The sequence below is a fragment of the Heterocephalus glaber genome, unplaced genomic scaffold, assembly GCF_053883595.1.
Source record: "Heterocephalus glaber isolate CG9 unplaced genomic scaffold, H.glaber_assembly_v1.0 deba00001442, whole genome shotgun sequence".
NCBI classification, from domain to species: Eukaryota; Metazoa; Chordata; class Mammalia; order Rodentia; family Bathyergidae; genus Heterocephalus; species Heterocephalus glaber.
Genome location: NW_028258296.1, coordinates 3,621,043 through 3,647,361, shown reverse-complemented (window position 1 = coordinate 3,647,361; position 26,319 = coordinate 3,621,043). Strand labels below are relative to the sequence as shown.

Sequence of the window (26,319 nt, the reverse complement as noted above, 5' to 3'; positions counted from 1 at the left end):
CGGGAGCACGGGGTGACCCGGTGTCGTGCAGCCCGAAGACTGGAACCGCCAGGCGCCAAGCAGAGGCCAGCAGGGGAGGGCACAGGGCCGCCTATCCCGCAGCACAGGGGCCTGGAAGCAGCAGGCTCAGAGCCCCACAGGAATGCTGGGAGCCGGCAGGGACACCCGGCTTCTGTCCGGAGGGCACCGGGGTCCTCCGCCTGGGCCAGACACGGTCCCCTGGACTTGGAAAGCTGTGCAGTAGCGGGCCCCCCGCAACATAGCAAGGTTTAATCGGCCTGCGAGGTGCTGCTCCCGCGTCCCCTCCATTTCCAGCGTTTTGAAATTCTTTCATGTGATGCTGAAATCAAGCAGACACAGCTTTTATGTGCGATGTGGAAAATTCAAAGAGAAAACAACTGCACCACTGCAACTGCAGTCCCCTCAATCGCTCCCATTTCTCCTTGCCTCAGAGGAGCAGAAAAAGCAAACAGAGGATGCACCCTGAATCCTGCATCAGCCTTCGGGGCTCTGCTCACCGGCAGCTCACTCAGCAGAGTGTGCGTGCGCTCAGGCAATAGCTGGACCTCTCCGGGACTCCGTGGTCAGCTGCAGGAGGAAGACAACTATTTCCCGCCTCATGGAAGTTACCATATGACTCAGCACAACGCTTGGATAGTGATCACTAAACTGTAGCTGAGTGTGGCATGCACACCTGTCATCCCGGGGCTTGGGGGGGCTGAGGCAGGAGGATTGCCCCAAATTTGAGGCTGCTCTGGGCTAAATAATGAGTTTGAGGCCAGCCTAGACTACATGGCAAGACCCTGTCTCAAAAACAAAGTAGCTTGTTTATTGCTAAGGTTATTGAACAATTAACACACATATACACAGTTAAACTTTTAATTTGTATTTTACCGCAATTTTAATGGTGCACATAAGTGTACACATGTATATACACACAACCATACACGTGCACCACACACACAGACGTCCTACGTTCTGCGTCAAGAATCCTTCCAGAAACGCTCAGTAGGGTTATCTCTGAGGGTGAGGCCATAAGAATCCAGTAGGGGAAAGGGCACAGTACTTTCTTCATTTTACTCGTTTCTGTAATCTTTACTTCTTTTTTAACGAAGAGCATGGGAACCTTTATAATAAGAGTTGATGAAAGCCAGGGATTTAGCTCAGTGGTTTTGCCACCTGCTGTGCAAGCACGAGGACCCGAGTTCGATCCCTGGTACCAAAAAAACCCTGTTGTGTAAAATCAAAAACATAACTGCTGCTCAGAGCTTAGAGTAATTATATGGAAAGGACCCTCTGTGGAAAACACAGGGGAAGGACTGGGTGTGATGAGCCCAGAAAAGAGGGGATGAACACCAAGGGAGAAACAGTATCTGCTCTCGAGCTGGTGCACAACCCGTCAGTGCACAGGTACCGTCAGGGAGAATTATTGTTACGTGTATGTTTGCTGCGGCTCTTTGCAGGATAGTCTCCCAAAGAAATACAGCATTATGCTAAAGCCCCAATTCTGCTGAGTTGAAACGCTGTCTAGAACTGTTCTTGCTAAAAGATAACTTGTATCCCACACAGACTCACACTAACCAGTGTTCTTGCTTTCTTCACTGTCTGGCTCTTTTAAACTTAATTAGGTCTGTTTCCGGGTTTCAACTGTTTTGTGCATGTGCTTGCGAAGCCTGACGACGGACACTCTAGAGGGTCCTCACGGGGCTCCGATAACATGGGATCCATGTTCCCGGAAGGTGGAGAACCCACGCCTCTGGGATAGGAGAGGATGACTTCCAATGACAACCTGAGCTAGAGAATAAAAGGAAGAAAGAGGAAATGAGACCGGGAGCCCATGAAAACCTGGCTGGGGGCCTGCTCCAGAATTCGCTCGAGTGTCTGTGGACTCCGAACGTCTGTCCCTCTTTCAGCCACAAACAGAGAGGGAAATCAAAGTAGATAATATTGTTTTCACTTCAACAATGGTCCATTTGATGGTTACACAGAAAGTAGGGAAAAGCTCTGGCTGGGCATAGTGGCACACGCCTAGAGTCCCAGACTGAGGAGGCTGAGGCAGGACAAGCCCCAAGAGTTCTAGATCAGCCTGGGCTATGTAGTGAGTTCAAGGACCTTTTCTCAAAGAAAAAGAATCCCAGCACTTTAGAGGCTGAGGCAGAAGAATCACAACAAGTTCAAGGCCAGCCAGAACTACATAGCAAGACCCTGCCTCAAAACAAACAAAAACAAAGAAAGACTTGGAGACAGGGCTTAGAGACCAAAGACCTAACCAGCTATTTTACCTCGAACAAGTCTCCCACCACATCATCCTCCTGTCATAAAGGTGAAGGGGCTGACAACAAAGTGAAGAGAAATTGTAGATGTATTCTCATGCTGTTGTATGCCTCAGCTAAAGCTCTAGGGTAAGAACAGCCACTGCCATTCCCCTCATAAATGGGGAGCAGACTAAAAAGTTGCTGGGTCTTTCTTTTTCCTCCCCTGCCCCCAGCCCAGGAATCAAACTCTGGACCTTGCCCTTCCCAGGCAGGCCGCGGAGCCACAGCCCCTGCTGATGCTAGGTCTGCAACCAGAAACAACAGTGCAGTTTCACCTCAAGACCACGACACAGACCCTGCCTCTGGTCTTACCAAGTTAACAGGATTCTGGGGAAGAAGAATTGTGTCAAAGCGCTCTACTACTGTAAACAGTCACACAACTGCAAGATAGTAAGTACTAACCTTCAAGTTCTCTACAGAGATAGTGGCATATTTTTTCCATTCAAAAACACCTCTTCGGGTGCAAAGGCACCAAGAACCCGCAATCCTATTCAACATATCACAATCGGTTGAATAAATGGGGAGATTACTGTTGCAGTAGAAGTGATCTATGAGTTTAATTAAATATCCTAAACAAATGGATACACTTACTCTGCACAAGCCACACCTCCAGGCTTTTAGAAAAAAAAAGAACTATAATTAGACCAAGAGATACAGTTGCACAGTAAATGAGACACATGACACATATTCTCAAAGCCCAGCCCCTCCACAGCACACAGCGCCCTTCTCACCTTCCAGGCAAAGAGGCCATTACAGGAAGGATACACCTGTCACCACGCCAGGGACAGAGGGGCAGGGGAGGTGACATTTCTGCAGCTCCTATCACAGCTGACAACTCCTGCAGAAGAAGCATTTTAGGAAGAATGGTTCTCTTCATGATGATGCTCTCCCACCACAAACATTTTTGAAGGAAATTAATCCACTCTGAACTATAAGAATCCCAGCACTCGGGAGGCTGAGGCAGGAGGATCACATCAATTTCAAGGCCAACCTGAAAAAATCAGATCTAGTGAAAAAGAAGACCCTCAGCCCCCAGCACTTAATATAGCTGCTCTGTACACCACTACCCGAGTACATGAGCACCCCTGGAGGGCAGGACTTGATTCGCTGCTATTTTCCTGCACAGCACTATGCACCAGGCCTGGTACATAGTCAGGCCCAGGAAATCACATTGAACTTATTCTATTAGGTAACATACTTTAAAAACAAATTCCAACTTTTTTTTTTTTGAGACAGGGTCTTGCTATGTAATCCAGGCTGGCCTCCAACTCTCAGTGATCCTCCTGCCTCAGCCTCCTGAGTACTGAACTACAGGTGTACACTGCTGTGCCAGGCTCCCATATTCCAACTCTTAAAATTATAATTCCTACGAAACATGGGATACCTGGCCTTCTTTCCATGTCCCCAATGTGTAGCTCCTCTGTACTCATTTGAAATGTGCTCACTTCAATGATTGGTTTACACAGATACTACGTTCCAGAAGTGATTATGGATTGGCTATCAGTCCTCGTACGTGGATCTGTAAAAATGTAAGGGAGATGACGCCCAGTCAAAAGACGATCACACTCCTGATAGGCCACAGATTCGGAAAAGCATAAATCCAAGAACCGCGTACAACAGCAGCCATGGGCCTGAGGGCTTCACAGCACCCCACCGGCCCCTCAGAAAATTCCATAAGAGCCGGATGTCTTCAGCACAGAACTTCCGGAACAGTATTTCACCCCACCTTGGAGATGGGGAAAACAGAAAACGGCCGCCTCAGGATGGAGAGCGGTCACACAATTAAACGGGCACTTGTTTGTAAAGCTTGAAAATTAAATTCAGTTTGATTTCTTCGCTGTCCCACGTGAGTCTTTCCTCCGCCCCCACCCCCCCGCCCCCCCCCCGTCCTGGGTGGCCCCGTACTAAAATTAGCAACCACCACCAACCAGAGCACTTGGATTAGAAATTACCCCAGTGTAAACAATCCTCCTGCTCAATCCCTAGAAAGAGGAGAGGGCCTCTAGCCTACTACAACTCCGCCCAAAGTGGATATTTCAGAAACTGCTTTGCTACCCACATCGCTAAGCACTGACACACTTCCAAGAGGGCTCAACTTGTGGAGACGTTTTCCAAGGAACAGTTGCAAGCCTAGATACAAAGTTTAGAGGTGCTTCCGCTTCCGCGGGGGAGGGCCCATGAACTGCAGCACACTCGACGCAGCAGGGTGCAGATAAGCAAGGTCAAAACAGCAACAGAGGCGATGCACTGCATCGTGCAGACCATAAATGCTGTCCATAAAAAAGTCTCTGGGTCCCAGGTGAAACCTCCCGAGAAAGGGAACATTAACCCCGGCAGACGGCTGAGCTGAGACTTGCAGAACTGTAAAGATCACCAGCATTAGGAGAATAACAACTGGCCTGAACACCGACCACGGGCTGCAAAACCAATCAGCTCCTCCACTCGCCCGCCTCCAGCAGGACCTTGTGGGGCGCGGCCTCCGTCCCCGCCCCAGCCCGTGCGCCCTGCAGCCTGGAGAGGCTCCGAGCTGCTCGCCCGGCCGCCGGGCCTCATCTAACGTTTCCAGCCCCCCCTCCCCCCCCGCCCCGGACACCGCACACCGGACACGTGAGCCGGGCCGCAGCGGCGAGTGCCGGGCGCCGGCGCGGGAGGCCGAGGCAGCACGCTCCCCGCTTGGTACCTGCGCTGTCCGTGGTGCTGCCGCGCGGCGCCGCGCCCGGGCCGCCGTCCACCAGCTGCAAGGACTCGTAGCCATCGCCGCCCGGCTTCCGGCGGTAGCCCCCGAGCAGGCTCATGGGCGGGCCCGGAGGGGGAGGAGAGATGGCCAAAGAATAAAAATAAGTCAAGTGCCAGGCGCTGGGCGCGGAGGAGGAGAAAGAGGCGCGGCCACCAGCGGAGAAGCCACCGCCCTGGGCGGCCCGCGCGGGGCGGGGACGGGGCCGGGACCCAGGCTGGGCCGGGGACCCCCGAGGTGCGGTGCTGCCGCGTGGCCCTCCCCCGCCGGCGGGAGCTGCAGGGGTGGGGGCGGGGCGGGGCGGGGCGGGGCGGGGCGGGGCGGGCAGCCCGGCGCAACCCCAACAAAGGGCGCGTGTGCACCGGGCGGACGGCCCGTGTGCAGGGCTTTGCACGCTCAGGCCCGGTCGGCGTCACAGGGCGAGGCGAGGCGAGGAGGAGTTTGCTGAACAATGCACGGTGGGCGGAGGCGCCCCCCCCCCCGCGGACGGACGCGGAAGGGCCTTGGTCGCCCCTCCTTTCTCCACCGAGGGACCCGGGGCGTTATCGGCGCTGCAGGGCGAGGCCAGAGCTCTCCACAGCCCCACGGCTCCGGGCGCTGCGTGGCCTCAGGACCGGTGGTGGCGTGGGTTCCCGGCGGGGAAGCCCGTAAACCTCTAAACCTCGTGAGGTCTCAAAACACAAATACTCGTCGCTGCCCGACAGAGTGAGGTCGCAGAAGAGGCCCCGTGCTCATCAGCTCCAGTGAGAGAAGTGAAACTCCCGGCTAAAAATCCTGTCCCCTCCTAGGACCTGGGGTGACAGTTTCCGAAAGAGCAGGCAAAGGTCCACAAATATGAACTGTGCTGCAGCCATCTACAAAGCCGGCTGCTCTCTTCTCACTTAGCTTGGCGCTTGCTTGCTTTGTTTCTTTCGTTCTTTCTTTTTACCATGTAGTTCAGGCTGGCCTTGAATTTACTGTATAACCCAGACAGTTCTCCTGCCTCAGCCTCCCAAGTGCTGAGATCACAGGTGTATGCCACCATGCCCGGCAACGTAGTTGGTATTTTCTTGCTGTTACTATTTTGATCATCCCAGGACACTAAACCAAGCTACAGCATCCAGAAGACTGCAATCCAGATCATTTGAAAGCTAGAGATGTCCCTGAAAGTTCTGGCTTCGGATAAGTCTAAATAAAAGAAATTAGCTGGATTAGAGCCTTTTTGTCCCTGGGCGTCAGACACAGGGCCTCTGAGGAAGAGGATGAAGCCGAAGAGGTCGTGACACAGTTCCAGAGCCCCGGGTCCTGCTGGGAAGATGCAGGTGGGGGGACTCATGTCCTTCATGGTGACACCTTGAGTGCTGGCAAGAAAAACTGTAAGAGAATTTTGAATGCCCATGTTTTACTTTCAGTTTTCCAGATCTGTCAGTTGCTATTTTAGTTACTTCCCTGAATAACTCCTGACACATAAACTTTTTTTTTAAGTTCCCATAGCATCTTTTTTTTTTCAGTACTGCAAATCGGACTCAGGGCCTTGACAACACTGAGTTACATCCCCAGTCCACCCATAGCATCTTAAATGATCTATTTCTGTTAGTTTTATTTTCATCCATTCTGCATTTACAGGAAGTGCAAATACTAGTGACCATCGCGTGACTTTGCTGACGCTGGATTTATAATCACTGCATTAAGAGAATTTAGAGAGGGCTGGGGATTTAGCTCAGTGGTTCCGCTGCCTGCCTTGCAAGCGCAAGGTCCTGAGTTCAGTCCCGGGTACTGAAAAAAACCAAGAGAATTTAGAGAGGAGCAAGAACGACACTTGTAAAACACTCACTATAAATATGCTGGGTAATAATTTAATTATTACTTCAACTATATCATGATAGCACTCGTATTCTCATTTTATAGAATGACATCCTCAGAGAGAAGTGAACTCTTTATGAATTAGATCTTCAGGATAGTACAGAAAAACTGAATGTTGAAAATTAGTGCATATTCCAACTTGGTCCCAGACTCTAGTTTTTATATGGTCACAAATTAGTATTGTTACTGTGTTTTCCTGCCTTATCAAGTTCTTTCTATTCTAGTTTTGGAGAATTATTAGTAGTTATTCTGACTCATTTCATTTGTATCAAATTAAGAATAAACGTAACAAATAAGAGGATACCTTGGAGCCCATTCATGTGTTTTCTTTAAATGTGCACACTGGGGAGAAGGAAATCCAAAAAGATGAAGGCGTATGTCTCATCTCTGCTGTCTTCCAGCAATGCCTGTGGCTCTCCAGTTGAGCGAGGGTGGGGAGTGCTCTTTTCAGATCTGCTCCTCTCCAGCCTGCCTGGGGTAGAAGGGTACTCTTTGTCTGGATAGGTAACAATTAAGCTGTCACCCATCACATTCGGAGTAAGTAACAAGCGTCCTCTGTCATCACGAAGACTGGGCCCTGTCTTGGGTGCAGCTTCGCGCTCCTGCCTGGCAGCCCGAATCCCTGCAGGGAGGAGTCCGTAAGCAGCTTATTATTTTTTAGGAGGATGCTACTGGAGCTGTCGCTGTGATCCTGTGTGAGAACTTGGGTTTGTGGGAAGGACGAGATTCTGGAAAAACCCAAGGCGAACATTTAGAACCCAACTTGACAGGTTTTCCAAGATCCCAGCTACTCCACAGCTGACTTTATCTCAAGAATATCCTATCACGGTTTCGCTGCCTGCTGCGCAAGTGCAAGGACCCGAGTTCGAGCTCCAGTACCAAAAAAAACCACAAAAGAATACCGTATCGCATTGAGGTCAGAGGGAAAGAGCTGCACACCCTCTTTGTGGGGAGAGTATTTTTCCCCGATATCTTTTCCATTGCTGACTTCAGTTGCTTTTATGAACTGGATGACGATTACCCTTACCTTAAGAGGACCATCCAGGAGCCGCCTGCTATCCCTGCCCCCCAGCCCTATCCCACCTCAAAGGCCTTGCAGTCACACCAGAGGCCACGCACGTTCGCAGCAGGCTAGGACCAGGGGAAGGGCTGTCCTGACTGCTCTCAGTGTCATCATAACAAGGCTGATGTGAGACTTACATTCATTCTTTAAAAAGCACTAAGTGCTTACCAAATACTACTATTACTGTTACATTATTGTTCTACTTTTAATATATGAAGAAGTCACTTGTTTTAAAATGCAGTTTCTTATTTTTAAATTTCAACTAAAATTTGCCCTACGCAATTTGTTATCACTTATACTATGTGATATTATGAAAGCATTTTGTATCCTATAAAGTGATTGTTCTGACTTGAGCATTTGGATATTTGCGTATGTCTTTTTTTTTTTTAAATATCCCCCAAATAATTAAAACTGTTGAGGGCTGATACAGAGTTTATTGAATTAGGATTTTCTATTTACAACTGAGATCACGTCTACATATTATTCTGCTAGTCTACATGGGTACATTACCTCTAACAAGCTGAAGACTTATGATGGTGGGCTCAGTCACACACTGTTTTAAAACAGTAGTGCATACATTATACTCCTCCTATAAAGCCAGCTTTGATTAAAAACCACTAGTTTCAAAGACCAGTCTGATTCTGAAGATGAAAGAAGATACACGCTGTGTGATCTAAAATCTATCTTAGCCGTTCTGTACAGTTGCTATCTTATCAGACTACAGTATATATTTGTAAAGGACACCAATGAGGGGCACCATCTGATCATTTTACCAGACAGCTGGCTTCCTCTCCTCGACCCCTCCATAGCCTCTGGGCAAGAGTTCTCCATTGTGAAGATGGAAGGGACCCAGTGATCCCTCAGCAGAGTCCTATCACTACTCGGAAGTGACTGAAGCAGGCCTCCACCTGCCTTTATCCTACCGTACTATGCAACTTGCAAATGGTTCTGAAATGAGAACATGGACTGCCAAACTTAAAACCCAGGGGCATGTAGAGTCAGCTAGAACCAGGAAAGAAAGCCATGGCAGCGAAGGTAAGTGAGTGGGTATGAAAAGCCAGGCTGCTGTGCCCAACACCAGCATTCATGTGCTTCAACCAGAGAACTCGGAGCCAGTGCAGCAGACCTGCTCAGTCCACCTCCAAGCCATGCAAGACCGAGGACTCAGGCTGGGCCTCTGCTAGGCGTAGGTGCCCCCGGTGATGAGGAGCTCGTAGGCAGGGTCTCTACTCCTCCTGCACAGCACGATGCAGGCAAGCGCACAGCATGACCAGTAGCTGGATGGCTGCGAAGGCCAGCGCCGCCCAGATGACATGCGTCATGATCTCCTGCAGCTTCTTTACAACCAGAGCCTCATACCCCTCGGTGTAGAGGTCAGAGGGGCTGGCCAGGCTGCTGTTACAGTTGCTCGCAGTCTCTCTGCAGCAGCTAAGAGGGACACTCTGGTTTTTGGTTTCTTTGAACCAATCTGTGTTTCCCAGTCTGAGTAGTTATGAATTCCACAACAGTGCAGCTGCCTCTGCACATAGTCAGTAGCCCGGCTGGCGGCACCGGGGTTGGTCCCGTTGGAAGTCTTACACCCTTTCTGAATGCTGTGGTCAACCTCACTTTGCACCTTTGCTCTGTAAACATATCCCAAATCCACTACGACAACTTCTGTGACAAAAACCAGGAGCAGGATGATGACAAACGTGGTGAGTCCACAGCAGCTTTCCCAGATCGTGGCACAGCAGCCAATGAGCCCGATGACGAAAAGCAGGGCTCCAACAGCAATGATCACCACAGCAGGGATGAGCGTGTACACATCCTCGAAGAAGTGGTCATAGTTGTCATAGGTGATGAAGACATAAGCACCTACGTAGCACAAAATGCCAGCAGCCCCCCAGAAGATGAGGTTGAGAAAGACCAGCACGGTCTTCAAGGAGGTGATGCCCCACTGGCCCATGGCACTAAGGACCGCGGACCCCCACCGGCCAGCGGGCGGCGCTCCCCACATAGCTGCCTTTTCCATTGGATTTGGGCTCCTTATGGACAAAATTCACACTTTGCTCAGGTTTGTATCCCCACTCATTCAACACTGACTAAATAGCTACTGAATTAATAAAGTAATGACTTAAACAGAAATGTCACACTATCGCCTTGTCCAGTGATTTTCTTAAAAGAACAAAACAATAAAACAGCAAATCCTCCAAGTGCAGCCTCCTAGTAAACTATAAAATAAACTTAGTTCATCACCATCATGGTCACAAAAATGAAATAGGTTGGAAAACGTTAGTGTTTTTAGAACTTGGAAAGATGTTGTTTCTTAAAATATGCAGGGTTTGTGGGCGTGTATGTGCTCAGTAGTAACATAAATGTGCTTCTCACTGTGTACAAGGTCTGTAAACTGGTAACCATTCCCTTTTTGCATGGTGGAGGAGACCTGTCCTCCTTCACAGGAGGAATCAAATAAAACAAGACGCAGACAGGCACTAACACACACTCCTACTTCAAATACTGCATTTGATCAAATCTAAGAAACCACCCATTTTAAGTTGCCACATTAAGAAAACAAATGCTACTGATGAAGGTATGATACACTATCAACTTAAAGATGCCCCAAGGGGCCGGGGATGTAGCTCAGTGTCACTGCACCTGCCTGGCAAGCCCAAGGTCCTGGGTTCAATTCCCAGTACCAAAAAAAAAATTATATCGATGCCCCAAGATTTTATTAATGTTAGCGTGCAAAACCACTTTTAGAGTTGGTGTAATAAATTTTTATTATTATTTGTGAATCTACTGCCTGGGAATATTTGTCAGTTTATCACCCAGGTACTTTAAAGGAGATAACCCTCATCAAGTTTTGCCAAGCCAAGCACTGCACCTGCTAAGTGGTAAGCGCTCAGAAAGTATTTGCTAATTGAATGAAAATGTAAAAAAAAACTTTTTAATTGCTGGGGAGGGCATTGTTAGCTCACAGAAAAGCTCACCCTGGGTTTCAAGAATGAGCTCACTGAAGACGCAGGGGGCAGAGCTCCACCCGCTGACTTCTGGCCTGACTTCAGGGACGCCCCCTGTAGGACAGTGTCACCCCCGTTACCACCGCAAGAGTAACCACTGGAAGCACTTGCTCCTATGTCATCGTACAAGCAGGGCAACCTCAGCTCATCAGACAGACAGAGCCTGGCAGACCCCACACAGAAAAAAGGGCCTGGGCCTCACTACTCCACCCGGATGTGTGACACACAGTCCCCCAGAGCTGGGTGCAAACAGACCCTGAAGTGAAAGCTTCCCCTAGGCCTTTCTCAAAATTGAAGTAACATGCTCTTTTACAGTTGCACATGGTTTTCTGCTTGGTACCATTCCAATCTGAGCGCTCACTCTCCATAACCGCATGATGCCTAGCGAGGTGCTTCCTCCTAAGGCACGAGGAGCTTGTGGCCCAAGGTAGTGACCACCCAGATGCGGCCACAGCCGATTCCCCAAGACCTGAGTCTCACGCAGTCACTGAGCACAAACCACCGCCTGGCACCTGACGACATCGAACTGGACGGCAGGAGCTAGCATTTCCTGACCGCTGAGCTGAATCCTGGGCCTTGCACACACTGGCCCATCCCAGCGTGAAAGGTCTTACGACAAAGACGGCCACGCACGTGTCCTACCGGGGACCCCTTGGCTCTGGAGCGCTGTCCACTCTTGAGCTAAGCTGAGACCCAATTCCTCCCCATCCTCAGTGTAAACAGAGACCTGCAGCTGGGCCCCGGTCACACAGTGTAACAATTGTAGCTACGTTACATTTTCTCCCGGGGCCATCCCACATGCAAATCCCTATAATTTGTGAGACACATACATGGGACTCAGTTGCAGCCATTGCAACAGAAACAGAAATAAATGACAGGAGCAACTTCCGGCACATCCTTAAAAGCAGGAGTGGGTGTCCGGCCCCTCCTCCATTCCCCTCCCTTCCTTCTGGTTGGCTTTTTTTTCTTCTATGCAGCCACACTAACCCTAAGTGGGGTTTTTGTCTGTGTCCAAGCTGCTGGATCTCAATGATTTCTTCACCATGACACGTCCTGGGAACGACTCACCCCCGCGGTCCTGGGTGAGTTCATCGCCTCCCCAGGCCTCTGTCTCCTCGTCCCTCACAGAGTGGCGTCTAGCAGGGCAGCTCGGAAAACCGCGAGACACAAAGAGCATGAAGGGCCCGGCAGTGTCGTCTGTTCCGTTTCTCACCCTTGTCCCTCCTCTGACCCAGCGTGGAGACTGCTGCGCCCCAGCTCTGCCAGAGCTTCGGGGCCCTGGGCAGAGCCGCCTGCTGTCCTGCGCCTCCTCCACGCGGCCCAGGACGTTTCAGGCCGTCTAGGGTGGCACAGAACGGAGAGGAAACTGCCCGTGTTTGACGCAGGGACCCGAGACTCTGCTTCCCTAGGCCAAGGGGGAGCCTGACACACTCTCCGTTTGGGTTGAAAGCGAGTAAGGAGCTGGGGTGACGAGGGAGGCCTTTCTTTCTGTTTCATTATTCACCTCGTTACCTTCTGTTCTGGAGACGCAAAAGTAGAGGACGTTACACAAGGGGTGTTCTTGCACCCACAGCTCAGCACCGCAGTACCAGTTCTTGGGCAATCTTGCTTCACAATACAAACCCCTAACATTTTTCTTCTCTTTTGTTCTGCGCTTTGTTTGCTGTTTGCTGTTTGTTTGTTTGTTTGTTTTCAGGCCTGAGGAGCCAGGCAGGACCCCAGGTGAGTGTTCTACCATCCCGCCACACAACCCCCACCCTCCCAAGCTCCTGGGCGCAGCACTGACTTCCTCGGGCTTCGGTTCCCTCATTTCTAAGGTGAGAGCCACTCTGCCCGCTGACCGTCTCTACATGCTCAACCAGCAGGGTAGGTACTGTAGTCTGTTTGATGTTGCTGTAACAAAATACCTGACACTAGGTACCTTGTAAGTAAAGAAGGTGATTTGGCTCACAGCGCTGCTGGCCGGAGGACCAAGAGCAATGGCACAGGCGACCTGCCCGAGGCCACCTGGCTGATCCAATATGGCAGCACAGTGGCCGGGTGCAAAGTGTGAGCAAAGAGCAAGGGCTTGGTGTCCACCCCAACTCACTCTCTCCGGAACTAATCCACCCCACAAACGGCTTCAACCACCGTGAGCTCAGAGCCTCCTGCCCCACTGTGCTCCCACTAAGCCCCACTCCTTTAAAGCCCTCCACCAACTCGGCCACTTGGGCACGAAGCTGAGGGACAAGGGCCCCCACGCAGCGGGCGGTGCGCGCCCTGATTAGCTCATCCTCCAGGAGCAGACTTTCCGCCCAGGGAAGCAGAGCTGCCGGCGTCCACAGGCAAAATCAGAAACCAGGTGCCAGGTGGCCTTGTGCAGGGCTTTCCCTGAAGGCCAGGGAGTCTGAGTCCGTGCCTACGACAGACACGAGATGCGGCCGTCGGCAGAGCTGTGACCAACGCAGAGACAGGCGTCTGAGGTCTGCTGCCAAAGAGGAGGAGGGAAATCAGGGAGAGGAGCAGGAGAAGACCACATTCCAGTCCCGATGGAGGAAGCCTGCGAAGCCCGCACTCTCCGAAGTGCAGGACTTGCTTTCCCAACCCGACTCATGGCCATCGCGTGTCGGTCACACGTAGCCAGAGGAATGCGACCTAGCACAGCACCTGCCTCGTGGCAGCTCACGGCGCCCTAGTTACTACCTGCTCAAATAACTCAGTCGTACTCCCACCTCTTCACTCCTGCTAGGCAGGGGGAAACACTCCAGTGCTCAAGTAAAAGCATATATGAGAAATTCAGTAGAAGCCAGGCATGGTAGTCCACCGGGTAATCCCAGCACGTGGGAGGCTGAGGCAGGAGGGATGAAATGAGTTCAAGGCCAGCCTGGGCTACATAGCGAGACCCTGTCTCAAACACATAACAAAATGACAGCAGAAACTCAGTAGAAACAGTGAGCTTTAGGCTGTGACTTAGAACCCTTATGCATCTATCTTTGTACCCTTCAGGGCTATAACTAACATTTAGGCATCCTCTGTGGTCCACAGGGAATTTCCACAAAGCACAACACTGCCCAGGGTAGTATAGTGCAGGCCACCAATGTGAGCCATCGATGTAATTTTTAAATTTTTAGTGCCTGGATTAAAAAAATTAATTAAACAAGTAAATTAATTTTCATAATACATTTTATTTAACTCAGTTGGTACAAGGTATTGCCATTTCCACATGTAACCAATGAGGGGTATTTTCCCCCAACGTTATGCATCTGAAATCTATTGTGTTCTTTGTTTATACCTAGTAGCTTGGACTGGCCACATTTTAAATACTCAGTAGCTACTCATAGCTTCCAGCTACTATATTCACCAGCACAGATATAAAATGTTTCAACCTTCATAATATCTCTGAGAAGACTAAAGCTTTTGTGACGGTAGCTGAGAAAATTAAACTCAAAGGAATGAAATCACTGGGTGAGGTGGCACACGCCTGTGATCCCAGCACTCAGGAGGCGAGGCAGGAAGATTGCTTCAAGTTCAAGGCCAGCCTGGGCTGCACAGTGAGTTCAAGGTCACCCTGCACTGCACAGTGAGACCCTGTCTCAAAAAAACAAAACAAAACAAAAAAATTATTTTATTTTCACAATCAACAGCTAGTCAGTGCCAAACTCAGGCTCCCACCGTGGCATCTGGCCCACCCGTTTTACTGCTCACCGCCTGTGTGCTAAGAAGGTGCTCCCGGGCTCTGAATCAGCCCCTTGGCCAAATAAGGAAATCACGACACAGCCTCGGCCATGAAATGAGAGGGACAGTGGGACAGGCACCGGACTCTTTTCAGCCTGGTCACAGAGCCTGGCATGGGCAGAGGAACTGTAATGAGAACCTCTTGGTTCTGTGGGTTTACAAATGAAATATCTTGGCTCCTGGCACTGACAGCCCGACCCCCACCGGACATTCTTCCCTGATGAGCTGCCACTGCACATGAAATCATCCACGTAAACGTGACCTGTGGCTCCTGCTCCTGTCATGCACACCCCATATTTACTTCCTAGGTGACCAGAACAACGAGCACGTTTTTACCCAAGTATTTGGCCCCCTGTCCACAGCTCCTGAACCCCTCCCGAGCCATGGGGTGAAGGAACATCTCTGTTATGATGCTGAGCTTTAGGCCTCAAAGTGAAACCTCTCTCTGCCCCCATTTTCTCCCCAAGGCAGCTCTTAAAAACTAGAATTGCAGGGGCCAGGGATTTAGCTCAGTGGTTTTGCTGCCTGCTGCGTAAGCGCAAGGCCCCGAGTTCAATCCCTGGTACCAAAAAAAACCACAAAACTAGAATTTCAGCCACGGATTTAGCTCAGTGGTTCCGCCACCTGCCCCACAAGCGCAAGGACCCGAATTCGATCCCCAGTACCAAAAAGAAAAACAAACAAACAAACTAGAATTTCTGCTTCCTCCAAGCAGGTCCTGAAATTAAAACTGTACTACAGTCTGCTGCTTTCCTGTCTCAGAGCGGAGCTGGCCAAGAAACACTTCTGGCCAAGGCTGACAGCAGGTAAAGGGGGTCCCAGCCACCTCCAAGAGAGGAATCTGGACTGACAGGCGGCCTCACCGCATACAGGGGAGGCCACAGCCTTCTTGTCCCAGCCCATTCTACATGTCTTCCGTGTGTGGTCACACCTGGATGGCCAGGCGCCCACACAGGCCCAGAGGGCAGGGCTGGGAGGCTACAGGAGGTGGACAGAGCCCAGCAGCTCCGTCGGGAGGGAGCCGGGACAGGGTCCTCCAGTTCACCGGTGTCCTCTAAACCACCATCATAGTAAACAGTGGGGGCTGTGTCCTCCTGCGTTCTGAGAGCCCTCTGGCAGGTGCCAAAGTCCACAGAGCAGACCTCGGGAGCAGGTCTGTAGTCAGCCAGGAAGAAGTCCCAAGGCCTGGACTCACACCCGAGACCTGACATGAGGGCCACGGGGGCCGAGCCCCCGGGACCTGACACAGCCGTGCGCTAACTGCTGGGGCCTGGCAGTCACTCCGGTGGAGATTTCCCACGTTACAGTGGGAGGGACAGGGGTGATCCCAGACACCCAGTTCTTATGCTGCATCCCCAGTCCCTCCCCCAGGGAGCCGGCTGTGTAGATGCGGCCACGCGGCTGGGCCTCCAGGAGCTGCATCCTCAGCCCCTGCCAGCTCCAGGCTTTGCTGCTCTGCTCGGGGAAGCCCTGCTGGGCTGCTCTATGGGTGAAGAGGCTCTGGACTGAGGCACCAGGCTGGTTCGTGATGACAGCCGCCCCTCCTCTCAGGGATGCCCCAGACCTCGAGGGACCCCAGTAGCCAGCACCCAGCTCAGAGCAGAGCGAGCCCAGCATCGAGAGTATGAGCAGATCCACGTGCGTTATCTCAGACCCTCGGCTCAGGGAATGGCAAAACCTGACAGAGCCATGTGTTTCAGAGATTCTACAATGAAAAGCATAATGTAGATTTTATTTTTTTACAAAAGGTTCTTTTGAGACAGGGTCTCGCTTTCTAGCCCAGTCATGGTGATTCTCCTGCCTCAGCCTCCCCAGTGCTGAGATCACAGACATACGCCCCTAGGCCCAGCTAAAAATATTTTTTCCACCAACCTTCTTTGTAAAGAAGAAAAGAAGAAGGGAGGACAGGGAGGGAGGGAAGGACAGAAGGGAGGACAGAAGGGACAAGAGAGGGAAGGGAGAAAAGTGGGAAGGAAAACCAGGAATGCAGATCTGGGTCCAAACTCTGGCTGTACCATCCAGGAGCCATGCCAGCAAATGGCTCAAGACCTACCAGGCTTTTTCCCACCTCCCGACCTCAGGGAACTGCTTCTGGAATTAAAGGTAGCCACACTGGCAGCGGCCAGCAGGGTGCTCGCACATGGATCCTACTCCCTCCTTGTGCCGGCCCAGCCCGGCTGCGCCTGAGCTCTGCCCTCCTCGGTGCAGGATGCCGCTGCTCACATTTTATTCTGAGCTGATTCTCATCCGCGATCCCAGGACGAACAAGCCCAGCAACGCGACGTCCATTTAGTCGTCTTGGGAACGAGGGCCCAAGGGTGTGGCCAAAGGCCAGGAGCCCATGGCCACGGGCAGGGACCTGTGTGTCCCCACTCTGAAGCACTGAAGTCACACCAAGCTATCCAGGCCTGGACATTTGGACGCCGCCTGGCTACATTCAAGTGGCGTGGTGGTGCAGGCCTGTGATCCCTGCCCTGGGGAGGCTGAGGCAGGAGGATCGCTGCAAGTTCAAGGCCAGCCTGGCTACATAGTGAGTTCAAGTCCAGCCTGAACTATACAGTGAGATCCTATCTCAAAAAACAACAACAAAAATTTTTAATTAAAGAAATAAAGGCAAATCTTCCCCACACCAACTCAGATGTCATGCTTCTCTGGAAAGACCCTCAAAGACGCCCCAAAATGATGCTTTACCAGTGCTTCAGGAACTCCTCAATCCAGCCAAGTTGACACCATCACAGAGGTGAAAGATCTTTACACTGAAAAGAAATCGAAGAAGACATAAATAAATGGGCATAGATCCTGCATGCACGGGTTGGAAGAATTCATACTGTTAAAATGTGCAAACAACAAAGCAATCTACAGATTTGATGCAACCCCTGTCAAAATACCGATAACATTCTTCATACAAAGGGAGAAAATAATCCTAGAATTCACACAGAACCACAAAAGGGCTTCAAACAGCCATGTAATCTTGAACAAAAGAAACAAAGCCAGAGGAATTGTACTACCCCACTCCAAAATATCCTGCACATCTGCAGAAACTGAAACAACATGGAAGTGACATAAAAGCAACACAGAGATCAACACAGCAGAATGGAGAGTCAGGACCCGAGCAGGGAGAGACAGCTGCTACAGACGGTGGAGAAATGGGTCTCTCCCATGAGCAAAATCAACCCAGAATGGATTAAAGACACAAATGCAAGGCCCAAAACTATGCAACCATGTGAGAAAACATATGGACAGAGCTCTATAACAATGGTTTGGGCAAAGATTTTCTGTTAACCACAAAAGGACAGACAATAAATGTAAAAATAGATAAATGAGATTACATTAAACTCAAAAGCTTTTGCACAGCAAAAGAAACATTCAACAGAGTGAAAAAGTAACCTACAGAACAGGGGAGAATATTTACAAACTAACACATCTAATAAGGAGTTAATATCTAAAATTGACAAGGAACTTGATTCAGTAGTAAATAAACAATCCAATTTTTAAAAAACAGGAAAAAGACTTGCAGGGACATTTCTTAAAAGAAGACATAGAGGGTCAGGGATGTAGCTCAGTGGCATCGCGCCTGCCTTGCAAGCGAAAGGTCCTGAGTTCAATCCCTAGTACCAAAAAAAAAAAGAAGAAGACATAGAAATGGTCAACAGGTCCATGAAGAGGCCTTAGGAGTCACTAATCATCAGGCCAGGGAAATTGGAAACACAGCAGGATATCACCTTGCTCCTGTGTCAAAGACTATTATCAAAGACAGAAGGCACATGTGGGCAAGGATGACAGAAAAGGGATCCCTATTTGCTGCTGATGGGAGTGTCCATTAATTACAGCTTAAGGAAAACAGTATGGAGCTTCTTCAAATGGTGGTGCACCTCAGGAGGCTGAGGCAGGAGGATTACTGCAAGCTTGAGGTGCGCCTGGGCTACATAGTGAGTTCAAGGCCAGCCTGAACAACATAGGAAGACCCTATCTCAAAAAAAAACAATAAAAAATTAAAAATTAGAGTTAAAAATATAACTACCCTACGATCCAACAATCCCACTGCTGAGTATATAGCCAAAGAAAACGATATCAGTATGTCAAAGAGATATTGTTGCATACTCGTGTTTTTTAAAATATTATTCACAACAGCCAAGATACAGAACCCACCCGTGTTCATCACTGGGTAAATGGATAAAGAAAATGTATTTGGTGGAATACTACTTAGCCATAAAAAGTAAATCCTGTCATTTGGGACAACATAGATAAACTGGCCGACACATGAAATGAAATGAGCGAGGCACAGAAAGGAAATACCACACGATGCCACATATGGAGAACGTTAAAAGTTGACGCCACAGAAGTAGAGAATAGAACGGTGGATCCCAGAGGCTGAGGTCCAGAGGACTAAGGCGAGATCCGTCAGGGACGGACAGTGACAGTCAGCAGGAAGGACAATGAGAGGCTCTGTCGCAGCGGGCGGCAGCAGCCAATGCTGTGGGAGGCGTGGTCGAGAAAGGCAGGGTGGGTGTTGGCTTTCTCGCCATAAAGGACAATTCCGTGAGGCGAGGCGATGCCCTTGCTAATGAGCGAGGCTTAACCATTCCCCAACGGAGCTGCACCTCACAATGCCGTGCTGTATATGATAAACGCTTACTGTTGTGTACATTAGCTTTTAAAAAGCATTGTAAAGGGGCTGGGAGTGGAGCTCCGTCTAGGGCTCTTTCTTGCTTAGCGTGCATGAGGCCCTGGGTTTAATACCCAGCCCCAGAAAAAAAAAAAAATGCATTTATGACACAGTTATTATTTGAATTTATTTAAATGTTTACTTCCAATAGAGCAGGCTGATAGTAAATAAATACATTAAACTTTGTAAAATCAATACCCTCTAAAACAAGGCTTTCTGGAGAAAGCATACAACCATATCTACATGACATCGAGGCAGGAAAGATGTGTTAAACAGAGTCCAAAAGCAATAACCATACCGCAGCAGGTAACAAAGCATGGCCAGGTGAACAGCGCGGAGGAGCATGGCCTGAGAATACACACGGCCGGTTCGGTCCCAGCTCAATCCACGCTCCCCAAAAGACTTCATGCAGACAACATGAGAGAGCCCAAGTACAGAACGCACTGTGGAGGGAAGTCTTTGCAACACATATATCCAAAGAATTCACGTCTGAAATAAATAAAGCCAGTCACACATCCTACAAGTCAATAACAAAAATGCAAACAACTCAAGAGAAAATTCATCAGGAGTCATAATCGGTTCTGACAAGGTGCCTAACCTCTTAGTCATCACAGAAATTCAGATTAAAACCACAGTGTCGGGCCCCTGCTTACCAACCAGAATCGCTGCAAGGTAACGGATGCTGGAGCCAATGAGGAGCGCCAGACAGCCTCGCAGCAGGGCGGTCGGGAACCTGGACAACCACTCTGGCTTCATGGACGCACAACACGCACACCACGTGCACCACGTACACCACGACCCGGGAAATTCACTCTCTGGCCTATAGCCCGCAGACATACATTCCTGTTCCTCAAAAGGCGCAGGCAAGAACACTCATAGAGGCTCTTTTCGGAAGAGAAGAACACCCGAAATTACCCAAGCATCCATCAAAATAAAAAATTAAAGCTATATATTCACTCAGTGGAATACTAGAGGGGAAAGAGATGAATGGACTGCAACTACCATACGTTGCACATCGGTCCCACAAAGTTGAGCAAAAGAAACTAGAGCAGAGGCTGGGGATTTAGCTCAGTGGTTTTGCCGCCTACTGCGCAAGCGCAAGGACCCAAGTTCGATCCCCGGTACCAAAAAAAAAAAAAAAAAAAACTAGAGCAGAAAAATTATGTACTGCATTGATTTCATCCAACATTTAGCAGTTCACCTCCTGAGAAGACTCTGAATGTATCTGTTTCCACAATGTTTTTACTTATTTTCCTATGCTGCCAGTGTTGCGTTTTCCTAATTGTCCTTAGTTATACATTTCTTGAATTACAGTTAAGCTGCTTGGTTTTGCTTTTCCTTCAAACTTTTTAACCCTTTCTTATGAATTCAGAGGAAACCAGCAACAAATTTTAGAAGCTAAAGACAGAATCAAGACAGCTAAAGTGTAACCAGGCAGCTGGGCCTGGCTGGAATCCTCTAAGGGCTCAGGCTGACAGCACACCCGCTTCTGTGCAAGGCAGTGAGCAGTTAAAAAGCCTAAAGCACTGTAGGGCGGCAGAGAGCCAATGCGTACTTAGACGTCCAGCCTCCACCTTCACCCCATGCAGCTGGCTGCAGCCACCTTTCCCCAAACGGCACCAAGAGGGCCACCATCAAAAGGACCACCAACAGGCACTGCAGGCAGAGTTTAAGGCAAAGACAGTTAAAACCGAAGTTTGTTCCTGAGTGCTGTGCCGCCCGGCACCTGACGGATGTGGACGGCAAGCAGGTGGAGGCAGCACAGGCGCCATGATTGCTCCTCAACCCACCTCTTGGAGCTCAATAAAATGGCCTGCTCCCTAAAGACTGAAGAGATGGAACGAATCAAGGGGACCGCTGTAACTGGGAACAACAGCCACCCTTGAAGGGCATCACGGAAGGACTTTTTCAACGGGGATAGAAAAGTTCAGCCGAAATGAGCTGCCGCCCGCTGACTCACAGGCCTGTGAGTGTGGATCGTTAGGCATCTTGTCCACCAGCTCGTCCACTAGCTCATCAACCCCTCCAGGCTTCTACATTGCCTTGCCTCAGTTGTCTGCATTTCTTGAGCGGGCTTTTAGTTTCTTTTAAGATGATTTTCTGACAAATCTACAAACATCTGACTTCAAGTGCACTTGTATAACAGTGGTTCCTACGGCATCTCCAATCTACACCATTCATCATTCACCACTCACCAGCCTAGGCCCTTTCAGGAGTAGTTTAACAGTAATAACTTTCAAAATGTAATTTTTGTATGGGCAGAAATGATGACCGTTTGGCAGTTTCTGCTCTCATCTAGGGAGGCAAAACAGCAGAGAGAACTTGGACTGTGGGGTCACAGAAACCTGTTTTGGGGTCTTGGGTCCACTGCTGTGTTAGTCAGATCTCATTTACTGTGACAAAACACCTGAGAGCCAACAAGGAAGAGGGGTTGGTTTGGGCTCATGGTTTCTGAGGGTGCAGTCCATGGCTGGCTGCTCCACTACTCACAGCAGCCAGAAAGCAAAAAGAGAAGAGCTGGTCCAGAAATATCCTCGGAGGGTCTGCACCCCCAGTCACCTCTCTCCTTCCCCTCCCTCCTCCCACAGTGTCCAACCCTTCCCAGTGTCGCCACCACTATGGACCACGATTTCAATGCATGAGCCTTTAAGGTCTAAGCCATGACGACCACCTGGCTATCTAATTCTGAGCGCGTTACTTCATAACTTGGGGAGTGGAGTATTGGGTATCCAGCCCAAGGGTGCTCTACACTGAGCTACATCCCCAGTACCTTTTATTTTTTATTTTGAGACAGCATCCTACTAAGTTATCCAGGTGACCTGGAACTTACGATCTTCCTGCCTCAGCCTCATGAGTAGCTGGAATTACAGGTGTGAAGCAGTGATACTTTACAACTCTGATGCTCAATGTCTTCATCCATAAAGTGGATATATTAACGCCTACCTCTCAGGATTGCTGCTAGATTTCGACAAGAAAACAAACACTAAGAACTTGCATAATTAGCATTACATAGGAAACAGGAAGTAAAGCACTGCCTTGTTCTTAAAAGTATTAACCTACTTTGCATATCCAAGAGCTGAAATTAAACACATCACCTCATTAGATTTACTCCAAAATCAAGGCCTCCTCCCTCATTTCTCTTGAGGTTTTCCACACTTATCAGACAAGATGGAAGACGCAGCTCACGGGCCTGCCAGTCCGAAGACGTGATGCAGTGTGAGTGATCCAAACCCAGAAACAGAAAGAGATGACTCTGCTCTTGCAATGGCTGAGGCTGAGCACTGATTAACAAAACAAACAGTCAGGGGAACCCACACCTTTGCAGACCTTCCTGGCCACCAGTCTGGGGAGGGAGATGGACTGGGGCATCCCTGCCCCGTCCTGGGCTCTAACGGCCACAGGCACAAAGCTGGGCCCGGAGCTGGACAAACTCTCCCCACCACACCCCCAAGAAAACCAAACTTTAACCCAAAGGCAGTACTGAGAGGATAAAGGGAGAGTGGCAGGGAACACATGGAGGACAAGGACAACTTCCTGTCACCTCCACTCCCCACGGATGACAACACGGCTGGGCATCGCAGGCAATGTGGAGCTCATGGCCCAGGTGTCTAGTGCAGCTGATTACTCAGGTAATTGGGAAACGGGAAGAAATCATTCACATGGGAGGGGAGCAAGGGAGGGGAGAGGCAGGAAGAGACAAGAAAGGAAAGAATGGAAACAAAGCTTGTGTAAATAAAAAGGGGAAGAGGGTTTGGAGGGGAGGGGATTGGGGAAAAAGAAGAATCGGGATCCATCATGTGCAGGTCCAAAGCCCCTGCGATGAACAGGACCACTCTGGACCTCTAAGGTGTACCAATAAAGTTATTTTTTTTAAAGGCTGCAGGTGTTGAACTCTGAGAAGGTGATCAAACAAAGGGCATTTCGGGGCATCCCAGGTGAGGGGCAGTAACAGGAGGCCACACCTCTGAACCCAACAAAAACAAAAAGGAGAACAGCACACAGTGGTCCAGGCAACAGTAGCTCAGGAAGTGTGGCAGCTGCCTAAGCAGGGGAGAGGGGGAAACAAAGGCAAGGCCCCTGCAGGCACAGGGAAGGCGGGCATGGGAGCCACAGGAGGGCGCCCCCTGGGCACTGGGCCAGGGGAGCAGCAGGCACACGGGCGTGACTCATTTCTACCACACGCCCTGAAGCCTGGACGGGCCAATCCTCAAGACAGAAGGACGAGCAGGTGTGGAGGAGTCACGGGCAGCAGGGGCCGTGTCACTTTGGGTGACAGATAAAGGAAGTACTCAAGGCCAGGCCCCTCGGCTTCTGGCTCTGCGATCACCACCTTATTTTGAAGACATCACTCAAGGGCACTTGAAAGGACACGCAGCCGCTCCAGCATGAGGAAATGCAACTTCAAACTATACTAAGACGCGTGATGCACCCATGACAGAGGCTAAAATTAAAGGACAAGAGCGTTTCGTAAGAAAGGTGTGTACAGCCTCGCAGGCAGGAGAGCCCGGGATGGGGACTTCTGGGCTGGAGCGCAGGCTGCGGGGCGATAGAAGGAGAGAGAAAATTACAGTCTTAGCTCCAGACCTAAAAAGAAAAAGATAAAGTAATGACAGTGCAACCGTATGCACACACTGAAAACCACAGAGCGGTACGTTTAAAAGGTCAGGTTTTATGACACATAAATTACATATCGATAAAAAAGAAACCCATTGGGATTTCATTTAAAATGTTTCAAATTTAATTTCTCTTTTAGCCATGTAGGTTTTTCTTGAGAGGAAATCTTACTCAATATTTAAAAAAATAAATCTCCCCAGAACTCCAGCACTCAGGCCTGTTTAAAAATCTCTGTCACAGGGCCAGGGATTTAGCTCGGTGATGCCGCTGCCTGCCTGGCAACTGCAAGGTCCTGAGTTCGATCCCTGGTACCAAAAAAAAAAGGCATAAAAAAATCTCTGTCACAAAAAAGAAAGACTTAAGATGTGTTATGTACATGTACTAACTCCCCACAATGAATGTAATTATTATGTACTGTAAACACAGGCTAATAAAAATAAAATGTTTAAGTAAGTAAATGAATGAAAATCCCTGTAACGGAAGCCACGCCTCTCATTCATACAGACGGCCAGGGCCAGACAGGCTTCTCCCGCACTGTCTGCCTCCCCTCTTTGCAGATCAAAACCTCCCACATCCGGGGAAGGCAGCGGGAGAGGAGACAGACAGAAGCCAGAAGGCAAGGAGGGAGGGATGCACGAAGGGGAAGGAGCGAGCCAGCAGAGAATGCTCTTCCTGACCGCGCGCGTCACCAGGCCTCCTCGGACAGGTAGAGCCTGGAGGGGTGAAGTGTTGGCTTCTAACTCTTCTCCAAGTAATGAAGACCTGGTTATGATGATGAAATAGTACAAGACGCCCTGTGGACACGTAGCGATTCCCCATAAGGGTGTGTCACAAACACATAAAAATGGGAAAAGATTTAAAGAAAAAAAACAAGGGAAGCTACAGAACATGAGAAAATATGTTGGCCACTAAGTAAAGTACATATATCAGTGTTTAATGATACACAGAAAAGATACGTTCAAATTTCAGTAGCAATCAGTGCTTCGTGGCTTCACCCATTTTCTCTGTGCTTTTCCCAATTTTCCTAAATTCTTTTAGGGAACACACACGAATTTTTTCCTCAGAGTCTGACACGATGTGGGGCTTTTCACACACTATTTCTAATCTCGTGCCAGCTCTACGTATTACCACTTCCACGTCAAGAATAAGAAAACAGTCTGGAAGTCACTGGCCACGGAGGCTCTGCCCTGCCAGGAGGGATGCATCTCCCAGTGTGGTTTTCTTTTTCTCCTTCCCTCCCTGCACTGCTTGTGTGTTTGAGCACGCACGTGTGTGCACGTGTGTATATTTACACACGTCTCAGTGTCTGCATGTTAAATATGAATGCCGCGGGAGGTGCAGTGTGTGAGAGCTCAGTGCCACTTGTGGTAAAAGAATTTCCCAAAAGTCAAGGAAGACAGGAAAGTGCAGTCTATTGCTGTCCCGAGGAGCACGCGGGCAAGTCCAGGACAGGACCGCGTCTCAGCTGAGGCTGGGATCGTGACGTGGGAGGGGTCTGGAAACATCACCCCAGGGGCCGTCATGGGGCCCAGTCATCCGAGCGCCCCTCTGTCCTCTCAGAAGGGCAGCAGGTGCGGCCTGGAGATGGACGTGAGGTCTTTGCTGGACAGGGTCCCGCGCCCTTGGCGTGGCTCGAGAGTCCTTCCGGTAAACTCACTGACAGATATGTGAGGGCTGACCAAGGTCAGTGGTCACAGGGCAGAAGGAAAGACACATTTGTGCCTGAAAGGGACTTCTGTCAGGATAGGGGAGCCGTGGCATTCCTTAACGTGGCAGGGAGGGTGTGGAGTTTGTGCCGCAGCTTCCAAGTGGAAAGTTAATGTTCAGCCCAGACTCACCGCTCAGCTGCGGCATGGGCCTTAAAGAAATATGGGTAATGGGCCAGCGATTTAGCTCAGCGGTTCCGCTGCCTGCCTCACAAGCAAAAGGACCCGAGTTTGATCCCTGGTACCAAAAAAAGAAATACTGGTAAAAGAATCCTGATTCCCCACAATTAATACTGAATGTCCCCGAAAATGAGATCTACTGGAAAACAAGCCCAGTATGATGCTTCAGGGTGCTCGTAATATAAATCCTACCCCCAAAATAAGCCACAGTTAAGATCATCAGACAGACGGACACACTTACTATGGCCACTGCAACACACAATGGACTAGAAAATAGTGTTACTATGTAATTAAATATAAACAAGCAATATTACTGACATAATAGCTAAATGATAACACGAATTATAATTATATATATTATATTATATTATATATATATCATAGAATTATATACCCAGGCGGGCGCCTTTGGAGGCCGGTAAACACCTGTGTAGACAGAGGCTCCAGACTTATGACCCAGAGACCACCCGGACGCAGACACCACAC

At 49.7% G+C, this 26,319-nt stretch overlaps 1 protein-coding gene and 1 pseudogene across 13 annotated transcripts in view; both read right to left on the bottom strand.

The window, feature by feature from the left end:
• Dnajc6 (DnaJ heat shock protein family (Hsp40) member C6) overlaps positions 1-26,319 on the bottom strand; it is a 127,866-nt gene that overhangs the window by 82,072 nt on the left and 19,475 nt on the right. For 4 of the 13 annotated variants that reach the window (XM_087212854.1, XM_087212858.1, XM_087212853.1 and 1 more), the window contains exon 2: positions 17,359-17,423. The exons of 3 other annotated variants lie outside the window; for them this stretch is intronic. Coding sequence is in view for 6 of the 10 variants with exons in the window: in XM_004841514.4 (XP_004841571.2) it covers positions 4,996-5,110 (115 nt within the window). In the remaining 4 variants the exon portion in view is untranslated. Of the gene's footprint in view, positions 1-4,995; positions 5,315-17,358; positions 17,424-26,319 lie in introns of those variants that run through there. 6 more of the 13 variants (XM_004841514.4, XM_087212855.1, XM_021255588.2 and 3 more) reach the window with 6 other exon arrangements.
• Positions 8,989-10,103, bottom strand: LOC101707172 (tetraspanin-3 pseudogene; annotated as a pseudogene).